This window comes from Zeugodacus cucurbitae, chromosome 3, assembly GCF_028554725.1.
Source record: "Zeugodacus cucurbitae isolate PBARC_wt_2022May chromosome 3, idZeuCucr1.2, whole genome shotgun sequence".
NCBI lineage: Eukaryota > Metazoa > Arthropoda > Insecta > Diptera > Tephritidae > Zeugodacus > Zeugodacus cucurbitae.
In genome coordinates, this window is record NC_071668.1 from 31127851 (window position 1) to 31154318 (window position 26468).

Sequence of the window (26468 nt, forward strand, 5' to 3'; positions counted from 1 at the left end):
TTCGGGATTGTGTTTGTTGACGTGTGCGCTTTTCTACACAGAGGCGGGTGCGTATCTTAGCTGCTACAAGATAGTGGTCCGAGTCGATGTTGGGACCACGAAGCGTACGCACATCAAAAACACTGGAGACATGCCGTCCATCTATCACAACATGATCGATCTGGTTGCGAGTGATTCGATCCGGGGACAGCCAAGTAGCTTGATGTATTTTCTTATGCTGGAATCTAGTACTACAGACGACCATATTTCGGGCCCCAGCGAAGTCGATCAGCCTCAGACCGTTTGGCGATGTTTCGTCATGGAGACTGAATTTTCCGACTGTTGTGCCAAAGACACCTTCTTTACCCACCCTAGCGTTGAAATCGCCAAGCACGATTTTGACATCGTGGCGGGGGCAGCGCTCATAGGTACGTTCTAGGCGCTCATAGAAGGTGTCTTTCATCACTTCGTCCTTCTCTTCCGTCGGGGCGTGGGCGCAAATCAGCGATATGTTGAAGAACCTCGCTTTGATGCGGATTGTGGCTAGACGTTCATCAACCGGAGTGAATGCCAGGACTCGACGACGGAGTCTCTCTCCCACCACGAATCCCACACCGAATTTGCGTTCCTTTATATAGCCGCTGTAATAGATGTCACAAGGATCCAGATGTGAAACGATTTCATTTTTCATACGTGCTTTCAGGGTGTCAAGAAAATATTAGATACCGAATTTCATTGAAATTGGTCGAGTATTTCCTGAGATATGGTTTTTGACCCATAAGTGGTTATACCACGCCCATTTTCCAGTTTGTAAAAAAATTTGAGTATAGCTTCTTTCTGCTATTTCTTCTGTAAAATTTTGTGTTTCTGACGTTTTTCGTTAGTGAGTTAACGCAGTTTTACTAATTTTCAACATAACCTTTGTATGGGAGGTGGGCGTGGTTATTATCAGTTTTACTCAATTTTTATGGTGTGTGATGGGGTACGTAAGAAAACGAGTTTGGAAAGTTTGTATGATGCAGCTTTATTTGTTTGCAAGATATTAAAAAAAACGTATTTAGGGGCCACGGTCAAAAAAATCCATTCAGATATGCCCCTTCCCAGTGCGATTCTTTATGCCAAATTTTATTATGATAGCTTTATTTATGGCTTAGTTATTACACGTTCTAGGTTTTCGGTTTTCTTCATTTGTGGGCGTGGCTGTGGTCCGATTTCACTCATTTTCAAACCAACCTTCTAAGACTGTCAAGGAATATGTGTTCCACGTTTCATTAAGATATCTAAATTTTTACTCAAGTTATCGCTTGCACAGACAGACGGACGGACAGACAGACAGACATCCGGATTTCAACTATACTCGTCATGCTGATCATTTTGATATAAATAACCCTGTATCTAACTCTTTTATTTCTCTGTGACACAAACAACCGTTATGTGAACAAAACTATTATACTCTCTTTAGCAACTTTGGTGCGAGAGTATAATGATATTAAAGTGAACAAATCAACTACTTAAAGGGTGATTAAGAAAGCTGAACGTTTAAAAAGGCAGAATGTAAAAAAATCACTTCTTAATAAGTTGAGAAAAGTAATTCGGCTAATTATTGTTCGAACACGTTTAACCTTCTAAGGAGACCCATTATCTTATATGTATGTATTTTCGGGAGCCATATCATTTTATGGTACACGCGTATTGCATTTTTTAACGCCAAATAGGAATGCAAATAAATATAATCGAATTCAGAAAGGGGATTTCACGTTAATAAAAATATTTTTGGCAATCTAAAATGGTATTTACAGCACGACAATTCACAATAAGTACAGCATGTCCGGTTTGTAAAAACATGGATACAAAGCCAAAACGTAGGTGTTCTAGAGTGCCTGCCTTCTTCCCCAGACCTAAATATTGTAGATAACATCTGGGGATAGTTGGTTAGAGAGGTATATGAGTGTGGTGAGCAATATACCACCAAAACGGAACTAATCGAGGACATAAGAATTGTTTGGTCAACCATTATACTAGATTTTATTAAAAATATATATATACATATATAGTGTTCTCTCCCCAAAAACAATTATGTTTCTATCAAGGTAGAAATATTCGAATCATAAATTAAAAAAATGCTAATTTTGTTTTTTTTTATGAAATAAACGTAAATAATTAAGATAGCGTAGAGGGTGCTTTCCTGATGACGCGCGGTGTATTTTCTGTACATATAGAAATATGTATATAATACAAGAAAACAACGCAAATTAACTTAAGACCTTAAGACCATTTTAAATAAATCTACCAAAATTGCATATTACTTCATTTATTCGGGGGACAAAATTATTCACACAACTCAAAGTCGTGTCATTTAAATCAAAAATTTTAGCAATAAAAAGTAACGGAAACATTTGGAAATGTACTACTATGAATGCTATACTCGAAATTTACAATTTTACATTGATGTTCCGATATTCGGTATTGTTATTTGTGCAAGTGAGTTGTCATTATTTAAAATCGGTCGAAAATTAAAAGAAACTACCACAGGAGTAAGAAAAATAATTTTAAATATTCATAAACAAAATATGTTAAGTGCTGAAATAGGTAAACATGTAAATAGAATCAGATATACTATTTACAGCATCATAAAGCCCTTTAGGGGAGAAGAAAACCTTCAAAGTCGTGCTCATACCAACCAAGCTGACCAACGCTAAAAAACGGGAAATTGTAAGTAAACTTAAAAAGAATCCCAAAATTACCTTTACGCAGGTGACAGCAGTAGTTCGTGAAGAAATTGGCATCGTCCTGGCTACAATTCACGAATAGCACAAAAAAAAACCTTTCGTCAGCAATACTAATAAAAAAGACGGTGGACTTCGCAAAAGCATACAAGGATTAACAATATGAGTTCTGGAGCAACATTCACTTTAGCGACGAGAGTAAATTCAGCGTTTTTCAGTTAGAAAGCAGAATACGGGTCTGGAAAACCCCTAATACTGAACTTGTGAAAAATAACTCGATAAGTACAGTTAAACATGGAGGTGGAGGAGTCATGGTATGGGGTTCTATGTCAGCAGCCGGTGTTGGAAATCTCGTATTCATTGAGGGAACAATGGATAAAACTGTTTACTTGAATATACTGAAAAGAAATTTCAAAGAAAGCGCTCAAAAGTTAAACCAGGACAATGACCTCAAACATACTGCTCGCGACGTGCGTATGTGGGTGATATACAATGTGCCTCATATTCTTCCGACTCCTCCACAGTCTCTAGACCCAAACCCCATAGAACATTTTTGGGATGAGCTTGGTAGGCGTGTCAGTAATTACCAGCAAATTTCAACTAAAAGAAGTTTTTCAGCGAGAATAGCACAATATAGGTGATAAAAAAGTTAGTTTACTCCATGCAAAATATGCTTAAAGATGTATTGAAACAAAAGGCTTGCCCATATTAATTTTTTTATTATATTATAATTTTTCTTGTTAAACAAAAGTGTGTGAATTATTTTGGCCATCGAATAAATGAAGTAATATGCAATTTGGGTAGATTTATTATAATGGAAAGTTAATTTATTAAATTATTGTTATTTTTAAATACCTAAGATATGAATGAAGATTTCCTTAGAACAAACCTATAACCTAGTTTTTATGATTTCCAAGATAAAACTGTTTTTGTGGAAAACTGTTCGATGTGTGAATAATTATGTCAGCCAGTGTTTGTACATATGTACGTATATACATACCTCACATTTGACAATGGCCCGAAATTCTCCTCCGTAAAAGTGTCTGATGTCGAACCGCGCAAGGAGTCCCAGCGATCTATTTTCTTCACTTGTTGTACGGGCAACTTGATTAAATCTTGCCTGGAGCTAGCCTTCATAAAGGATTTCGATGAGCTAACACCAATGCTGAAAAAAATATTCAAGTGGAAACATGATTTAAGAAAACAAATGTACATATCATCATATATCAAAGAAACAATTTTATAACAAAATACGACATCTTAGCAACAAATACAGGTTTTTTGATGGAAATGAGATAGAACTAATAGCAAATTGACAGTTATTTAGAAAAAAGTTACATTTAAATACGTAATTTATTTATTTTACATTCGAGGCTATAGTGTACATCTTTCAAATAGGGTAAAGCGTTTATTAAATGATTTTAAAAGGCTGTCGCATATTCCAAATTATAATATCGTAAATAAAATAAAAATTAATAATATTTAACAACGAGAGTAACGATACAACGTAGAAAACAATTTGTGGAGCTTTAACTATTTGATTAAAGGTATCTTCGAATTATTCAAATATTATTATTATTCAAATTCATTATTATATGTAAATTATATATTGCGTGGATGGAACAGTTCGCTAAAATTAAACGTTATACATGTTATTCAGTTGCATATATCTTTACTTCACGTAATTCATTTTATACATGTACGAATAAGCTCCAGTTCAAAACATTGTGGCAAACAGCTGAATTCAATAATAACAAGTAAGGAAGGGGTAAGTTCGGGTGTCACCAAACATTTTGTACTCTCGCTATTTATTTATTTAATTTTATTAATATAACGAACAATTTGACGCACATATTCGGCATATGGTCCAATGAAAGTTTGAAAACCCTAATATCAGGTATAGGGGAGTTAGTTATTTCTTCAAAATACCTGAGAGGCTTAACTATATTTCCTGTAAAACTTGTTGGAAGAACTGAGGTCCTCATATTCGATATATTGGGTCTTGAAAACTTATGGACCGATTTCTACGATTTTTAGAAGGGCAGTATTTTGGCAAAGTTCTGCTTCGATATCTTCAGTAGTGCTTACTTTATATATTGTAAAGTAAACGATTCTGATCGACTTCAAAATTCTGGTATATGAGAATCGATTTGAACTATTTTAACAACATATCATTGAGAAGCTAAACAGTTATTATGATCCGAATTCCATTGAACGTGGTCGAATAATTTCGGATATATGGTTTTTGAACCATAAGTGGCCGGACCCACGGCCATTTTGAAATATGTTTACCAGTTTGAGTGCAGCTTTTCTGTACCATCTTTATAATGAAATTTAAGGTTTCTGGTTTTTCTTACTGAATTAAAGCATTTTTAGAAGTTTTCAACATAACCTTTGTATGGTGGGCGTGGTTATAATCCGATTTCATCCATTTTTGAACTGTACAAGGTAGTACCTACAAGAAACGACTTTAGAAAGTTTCCTTCATATAGCTTTAGTAGTTTACGAGTTTTTTATGGCGGGCGGGGCCACGCTCACTTCATCAAAAAAAATTACATCCACATATACCCCTTCATAGTGCGATCCTTCATACTAAATTTTACTACTTTAGCTTAATTTATAGCTTAGTATTAGCTCTTTATCTATTTTCGGTTATTGCCCTCTTGTGGGCGTGGCAGTGGTCTGATTACGCTTATCTTCGAGCTTAACCTTGTCAAGAAATACGTCTACCAAGTTTCATCAAGATCTCTATTTTAAGTCAAGTTACAGTTTGCACGGCCGGACAGACGGACATACAAGACATCCGGATTTGAACTTTACTGATCATTTTGATACATATAACCCTATATCTAACTGGTTTAGTTTTAGAACTTACAACCAACCGAGAGAGTATGTTGCGAGAGTATAAAAAGTGTATTAATTGTCAGTTGATGCGTATTAATTCCCTTTATTTACCACCGAAAGTACGAAAACCCGTTGTTTTAATATACCATAAATCACTAACCGAGATTTAAATATGTATATATATATCAAGTAAGGAAGGGCTAAGTTCGGGTGTAACCGAACATTTTATACTCTCGCAATTAATTTATTTAACTTTATTTATAATATATAATACACAATTTGACCCACATATTCGTCATATATATTGTATAAAGTCCATTGAAAGTTGGAAACCATAATATTAGGTTAGAAGCACCGAGGTGCTCGTGTTCGATATATGGGGCCTTAAAAACCTATGGCCCGAATTCGGCGATTTTTAGAATAGGGCTGCCACACTATTAACATAGAATTTGTCCAAAGTTCTGCACCGATATCTTCACTAGTGCTTACTTTATACATATATTGTAAAGTAAACGATTCAGATCGTCTTCAAAGTTCTGGTATAGAGGAAGTAGGCGTGGTTGTGAAGTGATTTGGCCTATTTTCACAACATATCATTGGGATGTAAGGAAACTATTACAAACCAAGTTTCATTGAAATCGGTGGAGTAGTTCCTGTGATATGGTTTTTGACCCATAAGTGGGGGACGCCACGCCCATTTTCCATTTTGTAAAAAAATCTGAGTGCAGCTTTATCTGCCATTTCTAATGTGAAATTTAGTGTTTCCGACGTTTTTCGTTAGTGAGTTAACCCGACTGCAGAAAGTTTGCGAGATATGTACAAAAAACTTAGTAGGGGGCCGGGCCACGCCCACTTCCCCAAAAAAATTACATCCAAATATGCCCCTTCATAGTGTGATCCTTCATACCAAATTTTATTTCCATAGCTTTATTTATGGCTTAGTTATGACACTTTATGTGTTTTCGGTTTTCGCCATTTTGTGGGCGTGGCAGTGGTCCGATTTTGCACTCTAGAACACCTTTCGAAAGCAACCTTCCTATGGTGCCAAGAAATAAGTGTTCCAAGTTTCATCAAGATATCTTAATTTTTACTCAAGTGCAGCTTGCACAGACGGACGGACGGACGGACAGACAGACATTCGGATTTGAACTCCACTCTTCTCTCTGATCACTTTGGTATATATAACCCTATATCTAACTCGTTTAGTTTTGGGTGTTACAAACAACCGTTATGTGAACAAAACTATAATACTCTCTTAGCAGCTTTTGTTGCGAGAGTATAAAAATTACATGTCACGTTGTTTGTCCGGGATTGGCCCCTAAACTACTGAACCGTTTTTAATAAAATTTTGCACACGTCTGCAACTTAAAAGATAGGATAGTTTATAGTATATCAAATTTCAGTCGCAATGTCCATCCGTCTGTCCATTGCAAAAAATCAAAAAATAAGTTAAACAAGTAAGGAAAGGCTAATTTCGGGTGCAACCGAACATTTCATACTCTCGAAATTAATTTAGAGATTTACCTATATTTTCGGTGAAAAATTACCCTTAGGCACTGAGTTCTTCATATTTGATATCAGGGCCCTTGAAAAGTCATGGTTCGATTTTGACAATTTTTCCACAAGTGATGTCACAGCTCAAATACAGTATTTGTGTAAAGTTTTATTTCGCTATCTTTATCGGTTCCTTATGTATACATTATAAAGTGAACGAATCAGAAGGATTCAAAATTGAGTTATATGGGAAGTAGGCGTAGATTTCGATTTCGCCCATTTTCCACCAATGTCATCAGTGTGTCAAGAAAATATTATATACCGAATTTCATTGAAATCTGTCGAGTAGGTCTTGAGATATGGTTTTTGACCCAGAAGTGGACGACGCCACGCCCATTTTCCATTTTGTAAAAAAATCGCAGTGCAGCTTCCTTCTGTTATGTAAAATTTGGTGTTTCTGACGTTTCTCGTTAGTGAGTTAACGCACTTTTAGTCATTAGTCGTGTTCCAAATTTCATTAAGATATCTCAATTTTTACTCAAGTTACAGCTTGCATGGACGGACAGACGGACAGACAGACATCCGGATTTGAACTTTACTCGTCACCCTGATCACTTTGGTATATATAACCCTACATCTAACTCGTTTAGTTTTAGGACTTACAAAGAACCGTTAATTGGACAAAACTATAATACTCTCTTAGCAACTTTTGTTGAGAGAGTATAAAAAAGACTCTTGCAAAAGATATTCACAGCACGGAAGTACATTTACACATTTTTAGGCAAGTAGACGTGGTCACAGCTCAACATTCGTCTGTCCGGTCAAACAATTGGTCAAGTGATAATTTGATCTGGATATCCTAATATGACATAGATGACACTTAAAACTTGTTACTATGAGAAGGTTGGTATTCTTCGGAACATATGATCTAGGTACGGAAGGGCGTATGTGGTTAATTGTTCGATAAATTGGCGAGAAAAAAAACAAAGGTTTTGGTGTATTTATCGCAAACCACTAAATCTGACGGAAAACTTGGAAAAGATGGCAGCAAAAGATTTTAATGTTAGTTACTCCATAAATAATTTCACTTTAATAAATAGTTAACCCGAAGAGAATTTAACATACATATACCTTATCCACAGCGATGCGTGGCCACTAGTATTATATAATACAAAATTTTACCCACATATTCGTCATATATATGGTATAAAGTCCATTGAAAGTTGGAAACCCTAATATTAGGTTAGAAGCACCGAGGTCTTCATGTTCGATATATGGGGCCTTGAAAACCTATGGTCCGATTTCGGCGATTTTTAAAAAGGGGCTGCCGCACTATATGTAAAGGCAGTATTTACGTATTGTAAAGTGAACTATTCAGGTCGACTTCAAAATTCTGGTATATAGGAAGTAGGCGTGGTTGTGAACCGATTTGGCCTACTTTCACAACATATCATTGGGATATGAGTAGAAAATATTATATACCGAATTTCATTGAAATCTGTCGAGTAGTTCCTGAGATATGGTTTTTGACCCATAAGTGGGCGATGCCACGCCCATTTTCCATTTTGTAAAAAAATCTGAGTCCAGCTTCCTTCTGCTATTTCTTCTGTAAAATTTAATGTTTCTGACTTTTTTCGTCAGTGAGTTAACCCACTCTTTTAACCTTTGTATGGGAGGTGGGCGTGGTAATTATCCGATTTCAACTATTTTCATGGTGTGTGGTGGTGTACGTAAGAGAACCGACTGCAGAAAGTTTGGTTTATATATCTTTATTGGTTTGCGAATTAAATACAAATAACAGATTTGTGGGCGGGGCTAGGCCCACTTCCCCAAAAAAATTATACCGAAATATGCCCTTTCCTAGTGCGATCCTTTATTCCAAATTTTACTTTTATAACTTCATTTATGGCTTAGTTATGACACTTTATGTGTTTTTGGTTTTCGCTATTTTGTGGGCTGGCAATGGTGCGATTCCGCCCATTTTCGCCCAACCCTCTCTCGGTCCCAAGGAATATTTGCGCCAAGTTTCGTCAAGATATCTTAATTTTTACTCAAGTTACAGCTTGCACAGACGGACAGACAGACAGACGGACGGACGGACGGACAGACATCCGGATTTCAAATCTACTCGTCACCCTGATCACTTTGGTATATATGACTCTATATCTCATTCTTTTAGGTTTAGGTGTTACAAACAACCGTTATGTGAACAAAACTATAATACTCTCTTAGCAACTTTTGTTGCGAGAGTATAAAAAGTCTATTACATTTGGTATTATGCGCGATCCCAGTAGACATGTTTCGCATTAAAGTCGCCTCCCATAATAAATTTTTTTGGCACAATTACTAGGATGGGTTATGTGATAAAATGCATAGGTTTTTTAAGGAAAGTAGCTGTGACTCGTAAAATGAGTTTCGGATATTGGACATACATGTATCTTCTCTTCTTGTCAAATCAGTTGAAGTCCTTCTTGGTGCTTTTATAGTCCATTTGCATTCCATGTCATAGCTCGGAGAGCACCATTCACACCTTAGATTTTGTGTTACTTTTATTTTTTTTCGTGGTTATCTAAACGGCTGCAAAGATCTATATTGAATTTTTCTTGCTTATTTAACATCTCAAGGATTTGTCGCCCGATTATTCATTGAGTTCATAAAATTTACTTTTTTTTAATATTTCACATAAAATGTATAATTATAAAATGAAATTTAAAGTTTTTGATTATTTATCAGTTAGATAAAACCTTAAAATATGTTCAACTGCAAAAAAATGTAGATAAACAGTAGAACTTCTATAACTCGAAGTCTCTCTAACTCGCAGTTTTTTTGTGGGTTATGGTGGATCGAGTTAGAGAAGTTCCACTGTAGTTGATTTGCGGCATCTTTCTTTTTTCTCTAAATTTACATATAAAATTCCTCGCTAAGAGCCTCCGCTTAAGTGCCTTTCCCGCTTAAATGCTTGCAATATTAAGTCACAAATACAAAATTGCTTGCAATTTTCCTTTCCCGCTTAAGTCTCTCAAAAGTCTTGCATGTTATGAAGGGGCACTTACTGTACTTAGTAATCAACTACAGTGGAACCCACAAAAAAACTATGATCACTTAAGCGGGAAAGGCACTTAAACCGGGGGGCACTTAAGCGGGGATCACTGTAGTCCGATGATACGATGGAGTCACTGTACATAAATACAACACCTCAACCTCATTTAATTCTAGGTATTATAAACAATCATTAGGTGGACAAAACTATTATAATTTGTGCAAAATAGTACGAGAGTATACAAATAAAACATATTTTTTTAAGTTCATACATAATAAATAAAAATTTAAGTCATTATTAGAAGATAATCGGACATGCTTTAATGCTACCTATTAATTTTTATTGGAGAATAGAAGTCTATTTTATACTACACAAAACTAATGAATGATTGTGTGGGCGAGCAATTTTGACGGCTAAGAATAAAGATGTAAATGATTTAAACTATATACATAATTCAGAATGAGATCATTCATACATTCAAACCTATTGACTGTGTAATAAATGAAGATGAAGTCACCAACTATACAATTAAATTTTTAAAAACCGCACAATTTACGACTAAAAATTTACTAGGTAGCCATCAAGCTTCGATATTTACACCAACGTTTGGTTGTAAAAAAAAGTTCCGAACAATGTATGCGATGATACAATTCAAAGGAAAGTTTGAAGGTGAATGATTTCTCATTCCGAGGATCTCCATGATCCCTACCAATATGACGTTTGAGTTTAAACGACTTTAATTTCCGAAACTTCGTCCCTGGGCCAGTATATGCATAAATATGAGATTCATCATGAATTCAATTCTTAGGAAAATTAGATATCAAGTATTTCAGAATAATTAGTTATTCTTCAAAAACTGGTTTACTTTAATTTAAAACCAACTTTAAATTTAGATGAAGATAAGCACCTACAATTAAGGAATAGTAAATTTCGTTGAACTCTGCGCCTAAGGGTACATTTTAAACGAAAATATGGGTAAATCTCTCAGATAATTTAATATAATTCAGAGGAAATTGTTTTTTTTTCTAATAGTGTGTCTCTGTTCCAAAAATTATTAAAATCGGGTCATAATATCTCCTAGCTCCCATATACCTAATTATAACTTTTTCAATAATACGGTGGGCTTTATTCCGCATATTTGTATGGTTTAAAATGTCAGATATCTTAGCAAAATTAAGTGAGCGCTTAGTCTTGGATTTAGTGTACCTTGCAGGTAAAAATGAATGAAATCGGTTCAGGAATTACCTCAATGCCGAATTCTTGGGTAAATTTGTGTGTTATTTTAATAAAATTTCTTCAATAAATTGCGAGAGAATAAAATGTTGCACCCTAGCATTTCTTTACTTGTTTGTTCTGTATTTATTTGCAGGTGCTTACAATTCCCATATTATAAAATTAATCAAAATTAATTATTAATGGTAAAGAAAATCATAAAAATAAATTTATAATCATTATTACAATAAAGCTTATACTGATTTCAGTCCCTGGTAATTTTTCTGCTGGAATCCAGTAACATTAATTAAGATATAATTATAAGAGAAAATAAATATTATATCGAGCCAACAATTGAAAGTTGGAAAGGAAAACAATTCCCGCGATTTAAGTGCTGCGAAGAAGGCGGAAAAACACCAGTAAGTAGTGCTGAGTAGATTTCAAACAAAAACATCAATAACCAAAGTGGACGTCAAGAGCTTTTAAAATCCCTTGTTACGCGGTGACATGTGGGCGGTTTTCTAAAGTGTAATTAGAGTAAAATCTACAAGCGGCCGCCCTCCCGTTGCTTGGTCAGTAAACATTCCAAGGGAGGGGGCGGGGGGTGGAAGGGTAATGTGTGTCTGCGAACAGTGTTATGAAATTCACAAAAGCTGTTTAAATTTGCTTGCTGATAATTTCTTTACCAATAATATTGAAAATTGGTCTCAATGCCGAACATTTCAAATTTAAAAGCCATAAGATTACATGCGGTACAGAAAAATTACGTTAAATTGTATTTCTTTCGCGATGAGTATTTTTGATTTTACCTGGTGCACCAATACAGATTCAAGAATACAGCTAAAAAATATATTAAGACTTGAACTTGACTTAAAGAATCCTCAATATGACTTTGTGTACACTGTGACCCATCAGAGAGATAAGTTATTTCGAGTTCAATAAATTGGAGCTATTTCGACACACAGTGCACTGCTCGCAATGCTTATTATTTGTTTCATATTGTGTGCTCATCGCGCCACGAGCTTGCTACAGTACTATTTGCTGGATAACTGTCTAACAGCAGAAAAATATTCACGCCAAATAATGAAACAGAAAATAAAAGCGCAATACCAAGGGAAAGTGTGGCAGTGGGAGTGGTTGGCAGGGAAAGAGAATTTACTGTTATCACTACCGACCGACCACCTACTGCACTCAATAGGCAAGGTCTTCGACCTAAATTAACAGCATACGCATTCGTACTCGCAATTACGTTTGTAACGTTTGTAGCTGTAATTATAAAAAAAGGCAATGTAGATTAGCATGACCTCCCACAGCATTTCAGAATGATGCGCTTAAACACTGAGCATTTTGCCACTTCCGCTTAAGAAGACCCTTGAGTCCACTTAAACATCTACTTTAGCGTGTATTGAGTTATTTATTTATGCATCAGTTTGTGAAATTATTGTGAATGTTAGAGCAAAAGAACTAGGGATAGTAGCGTTAAATGTACCAAGTCATGGCTAAAACCTAAGGGAAGTGTATGAGCAGAAAAATAGCAATTTCGCGGTCTGTCTACTTCTTGCTTTCATTTGTAATTAGTTAGAAATAGTTTTCTTAGCGTGATGAAATTTTTGAATAGACGAATGATTGCTTTAGCAGTTTACTAATGACTCGCACAAATTATTATTTTTTGATCACTTAAATTACCGATTAAAGCAAAAGAATATTTCACATTTAATAAACAACATTCAGATTCATTATTAAAATTGCTTTAAATTATGGAAAATTTACTTTCTTTTAGTTTACTGATGGATTAGTCCTTTGTTATGACTGGCTTTAGCTGTCCAAGTGAGATCTCTTGAGACACAGGAAATCAGCCACTCTAACCCAACCTATGTGGATTAGTTTAAGTTAGCGGAGAAAGTTGGATGTTTTATTGTCGGTAATGTTCAGTCATCTGGACTATTATAGTGTTTTTCATGCGGATGTGGCTGCCATAAAGGTTGCAGCGGATCCACCTAGTACCACAAACCTATTGCAATTTGCTTCTGGATAAATGGGTCTCAGCTGAACTGAGCAAGCTCATAACTAGCGCCTGTTCTGTAAATTGATAAAAATATAAAAAATTTACCCGATGCTAGCTGCCGAAACTGCTTGGAAGAGGATGAAGTAAAATCTTTCCATCATTTTCTTTTGGAATGTCCCGCCTTTGAGTGAACTAGGGCACCCTCGCTAATTAGCTAGATAGAGGTGAAAAATACCTCTGCAAATTTGTGGTATGTTCTAGGCACTTTGTCGATTCTTAAATCACAAAGGATTGTCTTAATAGTTTAAAATTTGTTTCCTTTTAAAGAAAAGCCATCGACCCGACCTAGGTTAATATTATAATTAAAACTAAAAAACTTTCCAAGCTCTCAGAACCAAGGTTAGGGAGCCACATTTGGAATAAATCGACATTTCTTTATAGACTTTACATTTTTATATTTGGCAAATATAGACGGTAATGTAAAATTACGTTGAGAAACAGTTCCTTAAAATAGGAATGGACTTCTCCAAGCCATTGATATTATCTATAAACCAGGTATCAAACAAAGAACATTGCGTGGAGCGTGGAGCATTTCTATAAATCGAAAGATAAAGAATACATTTTAAACAGCAGAACAAAAATATTAAAGTAGAATTCAAAGTTTCTTTTGCATTGAGACAAGCAGCAAACAACATCTTCATGCAATATCAATAGTGCAATATGCAATATCATGTAGTTCTATTCAAAACAGTATACTCGTACATAACGATTTTTATATCGGTAAACTGCAGGAGAACTTAACTTCAGATATCTCGGAAATATGAAAAAATTGTAACTAAATAATGTCAAGCCATTTGACCACCAGGCGTTGCCCTTCGTGAAATTATTTGTTTTGAAAAGAAAAGAACGTCGTTGTGTTGAAAAGCATTTATTTGCAATTTTTCCACATTTTTTCGATGTGCGTTACAAACATGATAAAAACATGATGCTTGATAAACAACATTTTTTATTTTCTGTCGAATAATAACTTGTGCGGCAATCAGCTTAAAGTATTGTTTTTGTCCTTTATGTTGCTATTTTTTTCAATGAATCACATCATATTAAGTACAAAGTCTAAAAAAGTCTCTCCCCTGGCTTGTCCCGTTGCTACTTTTTATTTAACTTCCGGACAATACATATATTTTTTGTATGAGATGCTAAACCACAACAAAGTTAAATCGGAAGTAAAATAATTAAAATTAAGTATTATTAAATAAAAAACAATACTATTTTATTTATTTCATACCATTTTTAAAATTAACTTTTGTCCCGATTGTTTTATTTATCTACCCTGCAAAATTTTGTTCCGCTTGTACGATATAAATTCAAAGACGATCGCATTGAAAAAAGTGCTCATGGGCTCATTTCAGCCTGAAGTCAACAATACTAATCGCGAAATCCGTTTGAGCGCTGTGGTTTTTTAGTACGGATTCGAAAACTGATTTTGTTTCTCCCCTGGCAATTCATATAACGTATACTATTAATTTAATTTATTTGCCTTTATTGTCCTAAATTGCTAATACTGTGATAATTAAAGCGAAATAAATAATTAACCCAAAAAATTATTCAGTCAATTAAAACAATAAAATTTTTCATGAAAACGTCTCTCCCCTGGGGAGAAAGTTAGAGACCAGGGGAGATATTATTCATCATGACACCCGGACCGGAAGTCGTGAGCTGCTTGAGTCTTGATCTTGCGTGAACTTCTGAACATGACCCCTTCCCCACCTCCAGTCATCACCAGCATCAACAAAACCAAAAATATTACCCTCGCAATCCAATGCAGAATCGCTCTTACCAACAGATGCTAGTTTGGACTGAGAGGACATTTAAATGTTAAAGTCCTCTATCGATGATCCAAAACCAAACTCTACTCCCCCCTCTAGTCCCTTATCATCCCGTTCTGCTTTATGGTGCAGAAGCATGGACGATGTCAACATCCGATGAGACGGCACTAAGAGTTTTCGAGAAAAAGGTTTTGTGGAAGATTTAAGGTCCTTTGAACATTGGCAAAAGCGAATGCCGCAGATGATGGAACGATGACCTATACGACGACACTGACATATGTAGTATAGCGAATAAAGCAGAGGAAGAGTAAGCCCTCCTTTCTGTACGAAAATCTAAAGATTTTATATTTAATAATCGTTTCGTTTATTTATGATAAAGAGTGAATTTATTGATTTGTTATATTAATTTTAGGGTTTATTCATCTAGGAAAGAGAGAGTACCTTTAATTTGTAATACTATTTGAAATTAATTTTTTGCTTTTGGTAAAATAATTATCTACCATAAACTTTATGTCTCTCCACTGGCCGATGTATTTACCCTGGCCGTCGAAAAAGTAATAAATATGTATTAAGTGACTTGCCCTTATGTGAGAAGATAAATAAAAGGGACAAAAATCATTATATCGAGGTTTCATGAAAAAAATCCAAAGTTTTTCTTTGGCCGATTTCTCTATGCAATTGAAACCTCTTATCGTAGAATCACCCATGTATATATTTAGGGTATTCACAAGGTGTCATATCGTCATATTTTTTTATGACTGTCATACCAACACTGTTGTTGTTTCACACTATTCACTATTCTATACCCTTACCCACTTGCTGCCTAGTACTGCAGTAACCGGTTACTTTTTGGAACCGGTTTTTTTGGGACACACTCGTGGCAGTGTGGGCGGTCGGTGGGTGGGGCTTTGGGGCAAAACTTCGACGAGTGGGTAGTCGGTTTTATGTGAAGAACCGGTTTTTTGGGTCGGTCAGTGGTCGGTTTTGCTTGTGCCCTTTTGCCCGAACACTTCTCAACCGATTTATACCGCACATTGTATATATCTGGAAAATACGGACATATATCTGGTTTTGGCCTCAGCAAAAATCGCTATGATTAAGTGTAGAAATATGACAAAATATGACATACGCTTGAAGAACAACAAGGCGGCGGGGGCCATTGGATTGCCGGCCGAGCTATTCGAATACGGTGGCGAAGAGCTGATAGGGTGCATGCATCAGCTTCATTGCGGAAAATGGTTGGAAGAAAGCATGCCCGATGATTGGAATCTCAGTGTACTCTGCCCAATCCACAAAAAGGGAGACCCCACAATCTGCGCCAATTACCGCGGGATAAACCTCCGTAACATCGCTTATAAGGTTCTATCGAGCGTACTGTGTGAAAGACTAAAGCCCACCGTTTACAAACTGATTGGATCTTATCAGTGTGGCTTTAGACCTGAAAAATCTACATCTGACCATATATTCACCATGCGCCAAGTCTTGGAAAAGACCCGTGAAAATAGGATCGACACACACCATCTCTTTGTCGATTTGAAAGCTGTCTTCGACATCACGAAAAGGAGTTGCCTCTATGCCGCGATGTCTGACTTTGGTATCCCTGCAAAATGATTACGGCTGTATAAGCTGACGTTGAGCAACACCAAAGCTCCGTCAGGATTGGGAAGGACATCTCCGAGCCGTTCGACACCAAACGAGGTTTCAGACAAGGCGACTCACTGACTTCTTTAACCTGCTGCTGGAGAAAATAATATGTGCTGCAGAGCTAAATAGAGAAGGTTTAATTTTTTATAAGAATGTACAGCTGCTGGCGTACGCCGATGTTGTCGATATCATTGGAAACAACAATTAGTTCAGCTTTGTCCCGCCTGGATAAGGAAGCGAAGCGAATGGGTCTGGTGGTGATCAAACAAACAGTCAGCGCATTCGCGTCTTGTCTCCCACGTCTCTGGCAGTCCTAACTTTGAAGTTGTAGATAATTTCGTATATCTAGGCACCACCATCAACACCGATTATAATGTCAGCCTTGAAATCCAACGCAGAATCACTCTTGCCAACAGGTGCTACAATGAACTGAGTAGGCAATTGAAAAGTAAATTCCTCTTCGACGAACAAAAACTAAACTCTACAAGTCCCTTATCATTCCCGCACTACTTTATGGTTCAGAAGCGTGGACGATGTCAACATCCGATTAGACGGCACTAGGAGTTTTCGAGAGAAAGGTTTTGTGAAAGATTTATGGTCCCTTAAACATTGACAACGGCGAGTACCGCAGAATATGGAATGATGAGCTGTATGTGTTATTCGACGTCATAGACATAATTCGTAAGTTTGATCAGCTTAATTGCTTTCAAAATTGGTAATCGTCATATTAGTCACTTTAATTTGTATTATTGCTAGTAGAACAATGGAATGAAACCGAGTCAACTTCAGTACTCTAAGATATAATTTATGTAAGTATGCATATTCATTAAACTCATTAAAGACAGTTTGGCTCTCAAAAATTAATTGTAGGAAAAAATATAACTTCGTAAAATTTGATCTTATTTTTTCAGCAGAACAAATCTAACAGGTGGACATATAACTTAACCCACCCTTATCGAGAACACACACACACACATCAGCTTTGGTCATACATTTGACTACGCCTCTAGCAAATTTTGGAAAATATATATATGTATATATATGTACATACATGTGTGTGTGGGTTCATAAGTGATTCTTCAAAAAGTTACCGCGACCCAAAAGGCAGCCACGTTTTGGCGTTAACTCGAAAATGTAATCACACGCGCCGTCGATTGAAAAGTTTAACAACTGTTGTTAACATGTTTACAAAGAAACACATTTAGCTCAGAAAGGGCTTCTGGATGGGAAAGTGTAACTACAACATTCAAAATAAATAAAACCCAATTGAAAATATTTTGCTTTGCCATTCTCACACTACAATTTCTGCAGCTTTTCCAATTCCTAATTCTTGCTAAATCATTGCTCATAGCTTTTCCACTTAAACGGTTCTGTGGTGGAAATGGTCTGCACTTAGCTGTGCGAGTGCACAAAAATAAGGACTTAAATAAGTTATACTACTTGTATAAGCAAGCGTATGCAGAAGCAATTGCACAGTGTTTGTAAGCGTTATGTCGAAAAAGTGTGTACGTTAATTTCGTCATGAATTCAATGCGACATTGACACTTACATATGTAAGTGCTTTGGACTTCAAAGAAATCAAGTCACATCGATAAAGTACATATGTACATACATATGTATGTTAATGAAAATGTATACAATATCAAATCTCTAAAATTATACAGCAGACATATGTATATACCCGAACATATACTATTTTCTGTCACTAATTTTATTCAGAATTTTGACATGGATAATGAAGACCATAAACATACAGTGTCAGACAAAACATATTGGACTCATGCCCACGAATTGTTTCACTAATTAAACAATTTATCTTTATATTTAGTACTTTTTTATATCGAAAATTGTAATTTGAACTTTACGAGATGTTTTTAGCATTCATATCCATCAGTCCAATATATTTTGCCCGACACTGTATGTACATACATACATATGTATATAAACTCCTAAATGAGAACTTTGTAAATATGTTATATCTTAAAATGTAAATATACAGTACTAAATGTAAATATATATGCCTACTTATGGCTATAAGTAAATCTATGTGGTTATCAAAGACACATTATTAGAATAAAAAATTTCATCTGAAATACATTAAAATATCTGAGAGATTTGCCGTTATTTTCGGTAAAAAAATATTATTAGAGGCCTTATTACTGAGGCCTTGAATAATTATAGTACGATTTCGACAATTTTTAGAGCATTCAGAGAGAAAGTAGAAAATTGTTTCCTTATTCCCTTGTAGAAAGGCTTTTGCCTTTGCCAACTCGTCTGATATGTTTATAACCCCTTAACTATATATATATATATATGTATATATATTTGGCGTAGAAACCGCTTAAGCGATTATAGCCGAATCCACCAGAGCGCGCCACTCGTTCCTCCTTTTTGCTTTGGCGCCAACTGGAAACACCAAGTGAAGCAAGGTCACTTTGCACTTGGTCTTTCCACCGGAGTGGAGGTTGTCCTCTTCCGCGGCTTCCTCCAGCGGGTACTGCATTGAACACTTTCAGAGCTGGAGTGTTTTCATCCATTCGTACAACATGACCTAGCCAGCGTAGCCGCTGTCTTTTTATTCGCTGAACTATGTCAATGTCGTCGTATAAATCGTACAGCTCATCGTTCCATCGTCTGCGGTATTCGCCGTTGCCAATGTTTAGAGGACCATAAATCTTGCGCAAAACCTTTCTCTCGAAAACCCCAAGAGTCGTCTCATCGGATGTTGTCATCGTCCACGCTTCAGCGCCATACATCAGGACGGGAATAATGAGCGACTTATAGAGTTTGATTTTGGTTCGTCGAGAGAGGACTTTACTTTTCAATTGCCTACTCAGTCCAAAGTAGCACCTGTTGGAAAGAGTGATTCTGCGTTGGATTTCAAGGCTGACATTGTAGGTGTTGTTAATGCTGGTTCCCAGATAAACGAAATTATCTACAACTTCAAAGTTATGACTGTCAACAGTAACGTGGGAGCCAAGACGCGAGTGCGCTGACTGTTTGTTTGATGACAGAAGATATTTCGTCTTGTCCTCATTCACCACCAGACCCATACGCTTCGCTTCTTTATCTAGTCTGGAAAACGCAGAACAAACGGAGCGGTTGCTGCTTCCGATGATATCAATATCATCGGCATACGCCAGGAGCTGTTTCCTCTTGTAGAAGATTGTACCCTCTCTATTTAGCTCTGAAGCTCATATTATTTTTTCCAGCAATAGATTGAAGAAGTCAAGAATAGAAGATAGTGAGTCACCCTGTCTGAAGCCTCGTTTGGTATCGAACGGCTCGGAGAGGTCCTTCCCGATCCTGACGGAGCTTTTGGTGTTGCTCAACGTCAGCTTACATAGCCGTATTAGTTTTGCAGGGATACCAAATTCACACATCGCGGCATAAAGGCAGCTCCTTTTCGTGCTATCGAAGGCAGCTTTAAAATCGATAAAAAGATGGTGAGTATCGATTCTTCTCTCTCGGGTCTTTTCCAAGATTTGGCGCATGGTGAATATCTGGTCCATTGTAGATTTTCCAGGTCTAAATCCACACTGATAAGGTCCAATCAGCTCGTTGACGGTGGGCTTTAGTCTTTCACACAATACGCTCGACAAAGCCTTATATGCGATATTGAGGAGACTTATACCACGGTAGTTGGCGCAGATTGTGGGGTCTCCCTTCTTATGGATTGGACAGAGCACACTAAGATTCCAATCGTCAGGCATGCTTTCTTCCGACCATATTCTACAAAGAAGCTGATGCATGCACTTTATCAGTTCTTCGCCGCCGTATTTGAATAGCTCGGCCGGTAATCCATCGGCCCCCGCCGCTTTATTGTTCTTCAAGCGGGTAATTGCTATGCGAATTTCTTCATGGTCGGGTATTGGAACATCTATTCCATCGTCATCGATTGGGGAATCGGGTTCGCCATCTCCTGGTGTTGTACTTTCACTGTCATTGAGCAGGTCGGAGAAGTGTTCCCTCCATAATCCCAGTATGCTCTGGACATCCGTTACCAGATTACCTCCGCGGTCCCAACATGATAATGCTCCGGTCTTGAAACCTTCTGTAAATCGCCTCATCTTTTCATAAAATTTTCGAGCATTACCCATGTCGGCCAGCTTGTCAAGCTCTTCGTACTCACGCATTTCGGCCTCTTGCCTCGGCCATCCCGCTTGTGTTGCGGTCGATCGCAACATTGCGAGATAGGCAGTCTGTTTTTTCTCCACTGCAAGACGACAATCCTCATCATACCAGCTGTTTTTTTGGCTTTTCCGAAAACCAATGGTTTCGGTTGCAGCTGTACGTAAGGAGTTTGATATGCCGTCCCACAGCTCCCTTATACCGAGATGCTGATGAGTGCTCTCAGAGAGCAGGAGTGCAAGTCGAGTAGAAAATCGTTCGGCTGTCGGTTGTGATTACAGCTTCTCGATGTCGAATCTTCCTTGTGTTTGTTGACGGGCGTTATTTGCTGCACAGAGGCGAGTGCGTATCTTTGCTGCTACTAGATAATGGTCCGAGTCAATGTTTGGTCCTCGGAGCGTACGCACGTCTAAAACACTGGAGACATGTCTTCCGTCTATCACAACGTGATCGATTTGATTGCGCGTGTTTCGATCAGGGCCCAGCCACGTTGCTTGATGAATTTTTTTATACTGGAATCTGGTACTACAGACAACCATATTTCGGGCCCCAGCGAAGTCGATCAGCCTCAGGCCGTTTGGCGATGTTTCGTCATGGAGGCTGAATTTTCCCACTGTTGTGCCAAAGACACCTTCTTTACCAACCCTGGCGTTAAAATCGCCAAGCACGATTTTGACATCGTGGCGGGGGCAGCGCTCATAGGTGCATTCTAGGCGCTCATAGAAAGCATCTTTGGTCACATCGTCCTTCTCTTCCGTTGGGGGGTGGGCGCAAATCAGCGATATGTTGAAGAACCTCGCTTTGATGCGGATTGTGGCAAGACGTTCATCTACCGGGGTGAATGCCAGGACTCGGCGACGTAGTCTCTCTCCTACCACAAATCCAACACCAAATTTGCGCTCCTTTATATGGCCGCTGTAGTAGATGTCACAAGGACCCACCTTCTTCCGTCCTTGTCCCGTCCGGGACGGCGGTGATGTCAGCCTTTAGTTGTATGAGGACATCAACCAGCTGGTCAGAGGCACCTTCCCAATTAAGGATCCGGACATTCCAGGTGCATGCCCTTATATCATTATCCTTAAAACGTGTGCAGGGGTAGTCATCAAAAGGGCGGTGTCTCATCCGAGGCTCTGTGTTTGTTTTCATTGGGGAGATTTTTTTTTATGTGGTGGTTCCCAAACCCTACGCACAACCGCAGAAGCGGGCTTCGCCTTCTCACTTTAGCTCGCCTCCGAACGGATATCTGTTAGCTACCTAGGGGATACTTGGTCTAAAACCGGAAGTCGTGAGCTGCTTGAGTCATATGCAAAAGAATCGTTCCTGGCCACTCCCAAGTGAATGGCAATCGGAAACTTTCCTCACTGCGTGAACTTCTACATATGTATGTATGTATGTATATTACCATAATATTTTGACAACTATGTATGTTATCGTGTGTATATATATAATACGAGTATTTATGTTATAAAGTTGATTTCATTGTCAAAGTTTTTTCAACAGCAAACAGGAACAATGGTATGCACGGAAGCTACTTGCTTATACAAATACAGTGCCACTTCCATAACTCGTACTTATATAAATCAATGATCTGCAAAACTCGGACTTTTGAATTGGTAATAGCGTTTAGAAATCAAATTTCATACAAATTTCCTTCGTAACTCGAACTTTGAATTGGCAATAGAAGTCAAACTTCATGCAAATTCTTTCCATAAATCGAACTTTTCGATCAAGGCATAATACAAAAATTTTACTATCGAAACAGAATTTAAAAAGAGGCTCTTTTTCGTATGGAGACGATTACAAAATATGATATTATACTTATGGACTGCATAAATCATGTAACAAAGGCATGGGATACAGTCATCAACAGCCAAACAATAGCAAACTACAACAAACAAAATTACAGAATACATGTTTTAATGTATTTACATAAGACTTTTTGCGAAGTAAATACATAAATAAAACTGAGTATATATTTATATTTCACAGCTTTTTGAAAAATTGTATGTTTTAATGAAAATTTCTATAACTCGAAGTCTCTCTAACTTGAAGTTTTATTGAAGATTCTGGTGATTTAGAGAAGTTCCACTGTAACATAAAATAATATTGGAAACAAGGAATGGAGGTATAGTTCAATAACAAAGGCCTACAAATATAAGCATATGCGATATGAATATTGTGACGTATAAATGAATGTTTTCAGACTTTGGAGTCACATATTTGTGTACTTATTATGCCTGCGTACAGATATTTGGTCTTCGTCTACTGCAAGCAAAGGCGTTTTGAAGTGTGTGGTTATTTCAAAAGAACATACATAAATACATACAATATATGTGGCAAGTACTCGAAATATACTTACATGCGTACAAGGAGAATTCAAAAGTTATTGAATATTATTGTATATGCGTGCACATGTTTTGGATATGCTGGAGAGTAAACATTGAAATGATTCCTCAACTGTTGAAAGGAATGCTATAAATAAATCTGTATCGCTTCTTTGTTGTTTACCCATAAACTTTAATAAATGCTTGCTAACGAAATAATTTGAATTATTTTTTCAACACGTATAATTCCAACAAAAGCTTCTGACTTTTTAGATACACGCGTGTTTGTTGCTTTGGTTGCATTTATTAACCTAAAGTTTGCGGCAAAACTGCGTTGTAAAGTTTGCACCATTTTACAATATGTGCACACGCATTACAACACATTTATTAGAAATATTTGTGAAATTTCTATTTTGCTGGCGGTAGCAAATACTTTCATGTGTGCAAAATTGAAATTTTCCAAACTGTAACTATTGAAAAACAATATTACGGCATAAACCACCACGTTTTATAGAGCAAGCATTTATTGTTGCGGCTCAGTTATAATTTCGCCGAGCACCTAAAGCTGAAACTGTAAAAATGAAAGGAAATACAAATTGGACGCAGGAAGCGCCAGAAAAACAAAGTAAGCAGTTTGAAATTCAAACTAAATTTATGCACCCCAAAATCTACAGTTAACAATTCAATTTAATATGCAAAGCACATAAGCACATTGCCACAACGCATACGAATCCAATAAAATATTAAAAAGGTGCAGGACAAAATTCAATTATACGGCAAATATCAAATAAATTCAATTGAAAGACAAGTCAATATTAAGAATAACATTTCTGTGTTATTATAAATAAAGTTTTAAATTCCAATAAACTATTAAATTTTAATACACACAAATTTCCATTGATTGCAAACACTAACAATTTAATGCCACTATATAAGAAAATATATGAAATAGTAAAGAAAAATTTCTGCAAACACTCACCTGGAATCGTGGCCATCGCCGCTGCCTTCCTGCACTCGCATCGCATACAATTCCTGTGAGAAAAGCTGCAATCATGAAATTAAAACAAAGACAACAAAACAAATCAGAGAAAATTGCAACTGGAAGACAACTGAGATCTCAAAACGAGCACATAATAAAGCAGAGACACAACCGTGCATATATGCAGACATATAATCATTGAATAAATGAGTCCATCATATTGTTTCATTGAGCATAAGAAACAATTGCTGCTCCTCCTAGCACACTTTGAAGGCTCATTAGTCGCAACGGACACGCTTGCATGATTACGTATACGCCCCGTGGCACACGTGCACAAACAATATAAATTATTGTATGCGATCAGAAAAATGTTCGGCGGAACTGAAAAACTTGATTCTCATTATGGAATTGAGTTTTTTTTTTTAATATTTCAGTTTTACATATCCTTACTTTTTTCCTTTTATAGCCAAATATTAATCACTCACCTCTCCGTTCTCTGGCGGATCTCCATTACCGAATGTAGATGCTACTACAATCAATAAAGCCTCATGCTCAATGGATGATATGTCGTAATCTGACATGCAATAGATCTGAAACGAGGCATGATAGTTTAAAGAATTTTTAATACAATAAAAAAAATAAATGTTGCGCTCTTTCTTATATTTATTACGTGCCAGAAATACATATTGATAACTTATGTCGCAAACAAGGTGAGTGCATATATGCGGCCATTAAGATATAAAATTATATTAAAATCAAGTTGTTTTTCTATTTTAATTGACAAACATGTTTCGTTTTATATCATAAACATTTCGCCACTGATTAACCCAAACCCAAAACAAATTTTACAGCCGTGTGTTAAAAGTAACTCACCACGTATACTATTTTTTACTGATTACATATCTCACTTATCACTCACCTGTGCATTGAAAGCGTGTCCCAATAGTTCACATAACTGCTTTGCGTACTGTTCGGATTTGCCAGTTTCGGTTGCATACAACACTGTAGCCTTAATACGTTTTGACAATGCACGGCCGAATAATTTCGATGTAAATTTCACAGCCCTGTGAATGGAAGAATATAAAAAAATGTACTTTTGAAAATCAAAATATAATAATTAATTGCCTCTTTGCAGTAGCGCTTCGGCAAATAACAATAAATATCTTAACATACGAAAGAAATACACCCACATTTAAGGGTTCGGTGGGTTTCAAAATTAACAAGTAAGGAAAGGCTAAGTTCGGGTGCAACCGAACATTTTATATTCTCGCAATTTATTGAAGAAATTTAACCAATACATATATGCGGAATAAAGCTCACCGTATTTTTGAAAAACCTATAATTAGGTATATGGGAGTTAGGAGAAGATACTTTTTAAAAACCTGCAATGAGTTATATGGAAATGTTATGACCCGATTTTAATAATTTTTGGAACAGAGACACACTATTAGAAGAGAACAATTTCCTCTGAATTAAATTGAGATATCTGAGAGATTTACCCATATTTTCGGTTAAAATGTATCCTTAGGCGCTGAGTTCAACATGTTCGATATCCTTGAATTTTTTCGCAAGTGAAGCCAGGGATGATATGCACTAATTGTGTAAAGTTTTATTCCGTTATCTTCATTGGTTCCTTATGTTTACGTTATAAAGTGAAGAAATAAAATGGATTTCAAAATTGAGTTATAAGGAAAGTAGTAGCGGTTGTGAACCGATTTCGCCCATTTTTTGTCCGTGTTATCAAGGTGTCAAGAAAATATTATATACCGAATTTCATTCGAATCGGTCGAGTAGTTCCTGAGATATGGTTTTTGACCCATAAGTGGGCGATACCACGCCAGACGGACAGACATCCGGATTTCAAATCTACTCGTCACCCTGATCACTTTGGTATATATGACTCTATATCTAACTCTTTTAGTTTTAGGCGTTACAAACAACCGTTAGGTGAACAAAACTATAATACTCTCTTTAGCAACTTTTGTTGCGAGAGTATAAAAATGTATACATATATTTTTGCTGTTGTTTGTTATATACATACATATGTATATGTATATATGTATGTTTAAAATATCATTTAAAAATATTAAATCGATTCGAGTAAATTTCTAAGAGATAGACCCTTTGAAAATTCCGACCATCAGCTCACGTCAGTTTAAATGTAAAATTTTCAAAACTAAATTTTTCAAGTCAGCGGACACGATTTCTCGAAAAGTTATGAAGCGATTTTATTAAATAAATTTTGCACACATCTTTGAAATAAC

The 26468-nt window shown here is 36.5% G+C and overlaps 1 protein-coding gene across 2 annotated transcripts in view; it reads right to left on the reverse strand.

The window, feature by feature from the left end:
• LOC105219547 (nitric oxide synthase-like) overlaps positions 1 to 26468 on the reverse strand; it is a 174514-nt gene that overhangs the window by 59325 nt on the left and 88721 nt on the right. For both annotated transcript variants that reach the window (XM_054226417.1, XM_011195764.3), the window contains 4 exons: positions 25124 to 25268; positions 24690 to 24794; positions 24205 to 24269; positions 3706 to 3870 (listed from right to left, as the gene is read on the reverse strand). In XM_054226417.1, the coding sequence (XP_054082392.1) occupies positions 3706 to 3870; positions 24205 to 24269; positions 24690 to 24794; positions 25124 to 25268 (480 nt within the window). The remainder of the gene's footprint in view (positions 1 to 3705; positions 3871 to 24204; positions 24270 to 24689; positions 24795 to 25123; positions 25269 to 26468) is intronic.